The sequence below is a fragment of the Centruroides sculpturatus genome, unplaced genomic scaffold (genome assembly GCF_000671375.1).
Source record: "Centruroides sculpturatus isolate CEXI.00-Female unplaced genomic scaffold, Cexi_2.0 scaffold890, whole genome shotgun sequence".
NCBI lineage: Eukaryota > Metazoa > Arthropoda > Arachnida > Scorpiones > Buthidae > Centruroides > Centruroides sculpturatus.
In genome coordinates, this window is record NW_019385014.1 from 339,189 (window position 1) to 349,832 (window position 10,644).

General features: G+C 27.7%; 1 protein-coding gene across 1 annotated transcript in view; it reads left to right on the forward strand.

Annotated features, from left to right (window-relative positions):
• The first annotated feature begins 6,394 nt into the window (after window positions 1-6,394).
• LOC111633439 overlaps window positions 6,395-10,644 on the forward strand; it is an 8,604-nt gene continuing 4,354 nt past the window's right edge. Inside the window, exon 1 of the mRNA XM_023378009.1 lies at window positions 6,395-6,477. Within this exon, the coding sequence (XP_023233777.1) occupies window positions 6,395-6,477 (83 nt within the window). The remainder of the gene's footprint in view (window positions 6,478-10,644) is intronic.

Here is a 10,644-nt window from a genome sequence, read left to right on the forward strand (position 1 = left end):
TTGATTATTCCGTTTTATATGAATTCCATGTTGTACGAGTCACTTAGATTTTACAAATACGTGTACCGGGCTGTAAACGGTTCACGTATTTGTAAAATTTAAGTGACTTGTACAACATGGAATTCATATAAAACGGAATAATCAATGATCTTATACGGGGGTCGACTGTAAATAAAAACTTATTTCTAATTATATCAATTTAAATGTCACTAAATAATTTACAATTTACATTAAATTTTATTTTTTAAAATGTATATGTGCATGAATTATACACATATACAGTATAACTATGTTAATAAATTTTTAATATTGAAGATGGCATTGTAATGTAAACATTACAACAAAATATTCATTTATTTTATTAAAAATGTATTAGAGATTTTTTTTTCTTTTAAAATATATGATATAATAGAAATAAAATATATAATAATTAAAATTATACTACATTTCTTATAAAATTATGGAATGTTTTTCAAGAGAAAAAGAATATTTCATTTCTAATAATAAAAAAAAATGTTTTAGTAGGTTATTTAAAATCTTTGACAAATTTAGGATTGATTTATTATAAAATGAGAAGATTTGTCCAATTAAAATTTACATTTATTAAAATCTTTTCTGCTTTGTGTTTGTGAAGGAAAAGTAGTTATGATTTCAGTGTAAATAGAAATTGACACAATTTCTTAAAAGAATCTATCACGTCTACTGATGGAAAGTTTTTCCAGACATGGGCAAACAACAATGAAGTGATGGTTTGCTACAGGGAAAAGTTTTAATGATCAGGTGCTAGTGGTCCAGTCTGGGTGCTGATGGTTTGATCTTTGACTTCTCACAACTTTTCAAGTTCAGGAGAAGAAGAAAGAAAAGTCAGACTGGAGAAGAAGAAGAAAGAAAAGAAAAAAAAAAAAAAATGGTTAAACTTGAGCTTTGCAACCGAGCAGAACTCAAGATCAAGATCACTCCATATTTGCTGAAGTTCACAGAGAATGAAAGCCAATCCTCATCAGAAGGCAGAGATCAGAACTTTTTCCATAGCAACAAGAGGAAAAAATCCTTTAATGTGTAATCTTCAGATTTATATAATTAAAAATATATTCTTCTGTAAGGGAAGTGTAAAACCTATTACAAAAACTAAAGAGTTGAATGGAATTTATACTTATTAATTATAAGACTCATTGTCATTGCTAAACAATGAATGGAATTAATTCATTTCATCTTTATCTAATCCTACATTCTCTAACAACATAAGCAATTTCATTAAAACACTGCAATAATAATACTTGCTAAGAGAATTATATTAATTAGTATTCTATAATTTATAACAACATAAATAATTATATATAATATAATATAATTATATAAATTAAAAAATTACACTGATTCTAGTTACTAATTAAATATATTCAAATTGATTAATCTATATATCATTAAGTGAAGAAACAGAGCTGAAATATAGTATTTATGCAGTATATCAGGAACAATCTAGACTTTATTTCTATAATGGTGAGAGAACATTATAAAAAGTTATATTAATCATAAAATCTCATTTCTATTTGTTTATTCCTGTAAATAAAGTGTAAACAATATTTATAAAACTGTCAATAACAGACTGTTTTATAATAAAATATGCCTTAATTTTATCGATCTTACCACAGGAACTATTTATCAAAAAATACAGAAATATTCTGTTTCATAAAGTTAAAAATATACTTGATTAGAAAATGTATGGACAAGCATTGTACTTCAAATCCTTTTATATTCGTCCCCTCTAACCCCTTTAAATTTTGGCCAGACATTTTCTGATCACCCTGTATACAATAAATAGTACTATTAATAAATGAAGATATTTGTAAATAACCATTTTAATTAAATACGTTAATATAAATTGCACACTACAATTTATCACTAATTAAGTGAACACAAACAAGATAATTGAAAATGTGAAGTAGCAAAATACTTCAAAAGTTCATCATCATCATCCATTCCTACTGATACCCAGAGGGTGTACAGGTCAACATGGTAAAAAATCAAACTTTTCTACTACCATCCACTATTTTTCTCCAAACTCTCCTATTGACAGACAAGTTTCTAGCCTGGAGTAAAGTTAAATTCCTTCCCTCTAAGCCCTGCTTAACACTATTAATTCATCTTTGTCTAGGATGGTTTTTGGTTTTGGTTTTTTTCTCTCTGATTTTAGCTTCAAATACCTGTTTGGCTAGTTGCTCTCCTCTTATTCTAAATGACCAAACCACCTCAGATTAGCCTCACTTACTCTTGACAAAATATTAGTTACCTAGGTTTTTTCTTATGTCTTCATTTCTAATATGATTTTGTCACTATATCTATCTATTAACACCACTAATCCTGCTGTTCCTAATTTTTGGTCAATTCTCTTATTTCTCATTCAACTCTCAGAACCATATGTCAGTATAGGTTTAAAAATTGTATTGTACACAGCTAATTTTGTCTTGACTTAGTCTTTCTTGTTCCAGATATATTTGCTCAATTGGCTCTCTGCATGATCTGTTTTGCTTAATCTATTGCTGATTTCCAAATCTAACTTTCTGTCTTCACTAAAAATTGTTCCTAGTGTGAGAACCTATTAACATGTTCTAAGCAAAAGTTTTTATAATTTTACATTGTAATACTGTTTCTGAATTATCAAAATATATGTATAAAATAAAATGTTTGCTGGATATATATTAAGTGATGTATAAGGAATATAATTCAACAGTTCATTTTTATATATATTAATAACTTCATTCATAACTATGACAAAATTATTTAATTCCTTAAAATAATCTATCAGAAATGACACCAATATATTAGAATAATTAATTAAAAACTGCTTAATTCTTGAAACCAAAACAGTTTATTTTTCTGTAATGCTTTTGCTCTTTCTTTGAGTTATCAAAGAAAGAGCAAAAGCATTACAAATGATTGGAATATTCTAACTAGTTGTAAGTTGAAAAGGCTTGAAGTACAATAAAAATGTTATTAATTAAATAAATTTTAGTTCCAGAATTAAGCAGCTTCTTAATTAATTGTTCTATCAACAAAATTTAGCATTTGTTGATTGTTTTGGAATATTTAAACACTAGTATATCAAAAGGATTTATATTTCAAATTATTTATTATTTATTTATCTTCAAAAATATCAAAATACAGATAATAACTGAAGAAATCATCATTGGAACAGTGATATACAATTAAGAAAATGCAGAAGAACCCTGATTAATCAAGTTTCTTATTATCTGATGCAAACATGTAAGTGAATACAGTACAGTACATTAATTTTTTTATAATTCATAAATGATGTATAAGAATACACTGAGGACATAAATAATGTAATACTTTTAACCTCAACTGTATATAGCAAGTGACTGATGCTGAGGTGACTATCCTTTTAACACTTTTCACTAGGTGAGCAGTAATTGTGAGCGTGGCCAAACCCACAATGTAAATGGCCAGACTCACAATGAGAACAAGTGAATGGTGCAGGTCAGAGCCAACATATACTGGACAAATTGCCTATAAAAAGTGATGCTGAGGTGACTGAAGAACATTGTAGCAAAGGAAGAAATGAACTATTATAGAGTGAAAAACTCTAAACCACTTTTTAAAGTAAGTTTAAAATAATAATATACACTGTAGGCCAGGGGTGTCCAACCTTTTTGTTTCTCTGGGCCGCATTGAAAGAAGTCAAGGAGTTTTGGGCCACAAGTATATATAATATATACTTGTGGCCCAATATACAAGTATATTTAAAAATTAACATGTCTNCAGAATTATGAAAGTTGAGACAGACCGAATTATTGAACACCAAATTCATTCGCCTACTTCATTAAAAAAAGATATTACTTCATCTTAATTATTCGAGGAAATCCCAAAATCTCAACCATTTGGAACTCGATTTTTTAGCCAAGAAAAGACAGAAATTATTATCTGGGTGTAGGCAACATGACACACTTTCACCTAAAAATCGCGAATGCGTCCTACATACTCAGCTTTAGTAATCTCTTAGTTTACGAGGCGTCATATGTAAAATACAGCTAACGCCTATGCTGGGGTCAGCTAAGGTGAGTAACCTTGCACACTTAACCTTTTTTTTGAACCGGTTTATTAATACTTTCAATAACCCTGACCATGATATTTTTGAAATGATCGAAATTTATGGAGCAGAAGTTAAAATTTAAGTCTTATTCATAATTAAAATTCCTGCATACATTTCACAATTAAGTGAAGTTTCCATAACCTCATTTTTGTGCCACTTCCGGGTAATCTTGCTTATCTGTAATTTATTATTACCAGTCCAACACTCCAGACTGAAGGTCAGGTCCAGGGGTGCTGGACTGAAGCCAAAGAATAAAACAATTAAAAAAAAAGTTGAAAAAACCAGAAGACTTATTCCGTTAAGTCTACGATCGCCCTCAATAATGATTTAGTTTTTTTTATAGGGCCTAATCTAAAAATGTTCTTACTGTAAAATCTAATTACATTCCTTCTAACAATAAGTTATAATGCAGATTGATTTCCATAATTCAAAATGTCTATAGAAGGAGTCGACAGATTCGAATTGAGAAATTCGATTTCAAACGATTAACAGGAGCAAAGCAGGCATTATTGCTCTAATGGTTTTATCTATCTTGTTTATGGACAATGTAGGTAGGTTATCGGATGCAGATTAAATTCCAAGAATGAAAAACAAACAGAAAAAACTTATTATAAAAAGCCTACCATTAATGCAGACTCGTTATATCAGATAGTACTACAACTGTTAAAATTTATTTATATTGCCAATAATCATAGCTCGCATTTGAAATTTCTTAAGAAAAATAGTGATATAACAGTTTATCAGATGAAAAATCGATAAGAAATGTAGAAAATTCACGCATCATTTAATTTAAATTACAAGCTTTAAGCATAAAATAAGAAAACCAGTTTTAATATTTTCTCGTTATTTTTATTCTTGACTTTGTAATGCAGAATTTCTAGTTATCAAAGAGAATTTAACTAGTGCCGAACAAGTGACAGTCAGATTCTTTTCCTTTCAATTCAAAAAGTTATAATTTTTAGTATTCGTTAAACTTTTGGCACATTCAAAACTCCGTAAAAAGTCTGGGTTTCTAAATTTTCTTTATCTAAATATATGCCGACAACATATAGGCTACAGGTGGAATAGTTGTGGGCAACATTTAGGAAAACCAAACCGATTAACATACTAAAGACTTGTGACCTGACTTATGATAAGTTAATTCTATCAAACGGTAAAGGTGACCGCAATCACATTTAAGCTATAAGCAGACGTCAGCGGAAGATTCTGGCAGGACAGTCAAGGCTAGCCACATTCCTCGACTTGGTTGTTGACCTGGCTGAATATTCTCGTCTAAAAGAGTCCATCTAAAAGTGATGCTTCATAGATAAAGAGCTTAGAAGAAAATGAAAAAAGATATCAAATTTTATATGCATGAATTGGCCTACATATAAACACAAAAATATCGTCTTCTGGTTTATTAATAAAAGCGTTTTACTTTGCCAATGACATCAAAATATTTAATTCATATAATTTAAAATCGGCAATGATTTTATAGCATCGTAACAATGAATACTAGTTTAGTAGTAGCATTTTTGACCTTCTTTCAATGAATAACCTTGTATAGAGACGAGTCTTTTTTCAGAAATAAAAATCGTTACCTTCGTCCTAGGTCGCAAGACAAAAATATTCGATTGACAAAAGCGGAAATTCGACTTTTTAAGATTTTTTTTTTCAATCGATCAAATGCACAAACTAAATCGCACGAAAACAACTTTAAGTGTGCTCACGGTTAGTGAGTTTTAAGAACGAATCTTGCTTAATTTGATTTCTAAATATGGACAAAATGAAGCAATATTTACTTTTTGAAATGTAAAATTAATTAAACTTTCCGGCATAAGATTGGTTTTTAACGGAACCTGATAATTTAATTATTACTATTATACGCTTCGATAATTTCCTATCTTCGAATGATTATAGGCTGCTCTATAACGGTGTATCGTTTTTAATTACGGTTGATAAATTTGAATATCGTAAAATAAGGTTTTAATGTCTTAAAACACCACAAAATATTTAAAAGTGCTTTAAAAACGACTCCTTTTATCATTACGAACTGAAGGCCCACAATAATCTGAATAGACCAGACAATATAGTATCAAGGGCAAGCCACGAAGGGCAGTTTGGGAAAACTCCATCATTAATTTTATTCGCTTGTTTCTGTGGTTCCAACACTTTAATACATCGTCCTTCCTGGCATAAAAATGCAGCAAAGTATCACAATCGTTTAATCCTTCGCACGTATTACTAGATATGTCACGAAGAATAAGAGAAAGCTCTTACGCAAGAAACGGCAAGAATATCATAATGGTTGGATTGATGGAGAGAATTATCCTAGTACTTCCCCTAAATTCAAAATCTAAACTACCAAGTCCTTGGAATAAACGAAGGTATTTATAACATTCGATATCAGAAAAACTACCTTATAGCACCGAAGCATTAAGTGCGTCACAATCATAGAAAATCTTGCCAATTTTCGCGAGAAGAATGTTACTGCCCCAGGCAGGACCTGCTATTATCTATGTCAAGGTAAGGTAGGATCTACTCCCACTAATATGCTGGAAGGATACAATTTTTCTTTCTTTATGCTGAAGCTATCATTGACCTATTTCACCTATTTCCTGTATTATATTTGAATATGAAATTTGAAATATTCTCAAAAATTACACTTTTAATAAAATTTTCAAAAACGGGACATTTTTAAATTTAAATTTCCCACTTTTGTATACTGAAAAATATGGATAATGTATGAAAGTTTTCACAATTTTATTAAAAAAAACGTAAAAGAAATTTTAATACGTTGACATATTAAATGTTTTATTGGTAATTTGCATTAAAATTAGGGCAGATAATTAGCTTTCGAGATAAAAAGCTTTTTACTTGAATTCTTAACAATATGCAACAATTCTTACAAATGCGCATGATCATGTCCGCCATTTTTTTATAGGTCTAAATTATTTTACATTTCACTATGCATTTTAAAATGGATGTCATTGAAGTGTATTATGTATCATGTAAGTATCCTTTGTAGTTTTAACATCACGCATTCATTCCTACTACTAATTAATTAAATCAAAATACCAATGCTGTTAAATTTGAAGAAAGTTTCCCGTTTTCGAATAGATTAAGCAATAAAAGATTTAAATGTGACTTAGTTTAGTAAATATGAAATTTCTCCACATCTGTTCTAATAATTAAAAGGAAAAAAATGAAAAAAAGGTAAAGAACGGGAATGACCGAACCAGGTTCAAACCGGGTTGTGCTAATTTAAAATGTGTCAAATAATATGAAGAGAAACTAATAATTATATTTTATCATTATTTTAGTTATTTAATTAAAATTTAAATTTGTTCCGATGATGTATTTCTTTCATAATACACAAAGCACTTAGAATGAGCGCGAAATGGTTGGTGAAAGTGCCATCTACCGGATAAGTTCATAATAGTAATTGTTAAGAAAATTTCCATGTCGAAAGGGTCAACGAATGACCTACTTATAAACAAAAAAGTCTTACAAATAAATACGATAAAACAATGAAGTATCATCAAATGCATTGTTTATAGACAGTCAATCGTATCCGCATTATCTTTTTTTTTATTTTCATCCCCCAATTAAAATATGGAAAACGTACTTAAAAAAATAAAGAATATGAAGTACAATATATTTTAGTTTTAGAAATTAAGAATAAAGAAAAATAATTATTAATATTTTCTGAATAAAAGTTTTATTCTCGGGTTAAAACGTGTGAAAACAATTTTAATTGACGTGTTTTAGAACAAGTAACGCGGATTTTCTTGATTTTTGGTTTCTTATTCGTGCTCTACTAACTAAAGTAATTGGTGGTTTCCTCGGCTTTTCGATTAATTCAAAGTAGTACTTGTTGATCTAAATGTGTCAGTCAATGAGATATTATATTGTAGAAATAAAAATATTTATTTCTTATAAGGTAAAACCAGTTTTACAGGGGCAAACAAACATTATTAAGTGGATAAGTTGCTTTAATGATCATTATCTGTCATATTTAAGATCATACAATAGAATTACTTAAAATATAAAAAGTCAAGTGATTTAAAATATGTAAAATCCATATATATATAAATTCTTTAAGGAATAAATGAATATATTTTTTTTATAATAAAACACAATACTAGTGTAGTGTTTACTACGCCACAACCACGAATATTTTTTTAAAACATGATTTAAAAGAGGTATCAAAACATTTTTCATAATAGCATAAAGTTTCAATGTGATATGCCAAATTTATGTAAGGTACAGTACATGCAAATTACATTTTCATATATCTTATTAATTTGAATTACAAATTAAATGGTGATGATGCTATGAAAACTGCATACATTTATATCTAAAGTGCATAGAGTGCACACCATTATCATTCATAATGATTGTTTTTTATCAGTCTATTTATTGTAAATTAGCAAACTTATGAGAAGAAAAATATCTTGTAAAAATATTATTAGTATTATTACTCCATAACGCTCATTTTAGTTGTGAAAAATCTGTGTTCCAGTAAGTGGCTATTTTTTTATTTTCAGTTATGATTTAGGTTAAAAGCAAACATTTTTTTGCAAACAAAATATTTCAGTTGATTTCTCATTTTATTTTTATTGAGTCTTTTTCATAATTATATTTCTATTACACAGAAATCTAAATACAAGGTATGTCTTAATAATCAATAATACAAAAATAATACACTCAATGTAAGTTTCATATTGGAGATTTAATGTAAAAACATTTTTATTATATAATTTTGAACTAATGATAATACTTTCTGTTGAGATATTTCATTAGAAGAATGGAAGGAAATTATTATACTGAATTCTTAATTTAAAACAAATTGGAATAACAGCATGCTTTAATATAGTTAAATTTTAATAAAATATTATGAACATATTATTGTTAATTTAAATTTGAAAATTCTTATCAAGGTAATTCAGTTAATACCTCAAACACACAATAATTTCTAATTGTACTTTGATAGCCTAAGGTAAAAAACAATCTTACAATAATCAACCAAAATAAAATAATGTTTCATCGAACAAGAAATGTATTTATTCTAAATTATCTTATCATAACTATTGATAGAAAAAGTTTTTGATACTATTAATAAAACAGATTTAAAATTCTTTTAAAAAGTATTATTAAAAAAAAACACATTTTCCACGAAATTAATAACGTTGAAATGTGTTTTATTTTAATATTAATCCATTAACATAACCCAGAATGAAAAATGTTCCTCCTCTTTTTTTTCTAGAACAGATTCTTTTTTAATTCTAATTATATTTATTGAAAAGAACGTTTTGCAGCACGTAGATAATCAATAAAATAATTTTTTCCCTTATATCTAAATACGTTATTGTTGCTGAAACATCGTAAAAATGTCAATAGGATCAACGAATGATAGGATTGCAGATGTAAATCTTTCAACTTACATTTTGTATATGATGTAAAATATCAAGAACAACGTCTATAACATTGTAATAAATAATTAAATGTTACTTTTATTCTAAATTTACGTTGTTTCTATCAAAGAAATAAACTCATGACTTTACGTATACGTCGACGTACATTTAACATAAATTATAGTAGGCCTATCTTAAATGTATATATATATATATCCCTTAAGAGCAACAATATACATCAAACAAATACAAAACTACTCCACCAATGAATAGTTATAAACAAAATATATTCGTTTTCATTAATCTGATTGGTGGATCCAGTCTAACGTTTCAGCCAATCGAATTAACAAAAGTTAAGACATTCAAACGAGACAAGTTAATTTGATTGGTTCGATAGTGAAGACGTAACATTTGTAATATTTTTGTGTTTAAATTTAATTAAAGAAAATTACTTCTGAGACGTTCCGATAGACAATTCAATTAAAAGATTCAACGTAATTCTACGTTAACAATCGGGACATTTTATTTTATTTTTTATTTTTTACACGTAATTTTTTTATTCCTTTATCGTTATATTGTTTCAGATTGATCCTGAAAGTTATCAAAACTCCTGACTTTATAGTTTCATGATAGTTTAACTAATTTACGAACAGATTTATGTATAAACTTAGATGTATTGATGGAATATTAAACTAACTTATTCAATAATATGTACTGTACTGATTTACAAGTCAACTTAAACATGTTCATAAACAAGTTAAATCTAATAATATCAACTCTTAACTGATTCTCTATACATTTATTTAGTACAAAAATATGAAAGTAAATAATCAAATAAATATTTATTTCAGTTATAAACCTAAATTTTATTATAATCAACTCGACTACTTATCTAGAACATTATTTTCAATCATCATAACGAAATTTGCTTGAAATCCTAGCAAAGAGGATTTGAATTGCTTTATTTCTGGACTTGATTATGTAAATGCGGATTTACTAGATTTAATTCAGTAATGTAATTGTTAAACATTGTACAGTTTCGTGTCAATAAGTTTAGATGAAACTACATTTTGAACGTGTTTTAGAAGCTATAAAATAACTTATTTTCTTTCTTTTTTTTTTCTCTCTCTCTCTCTC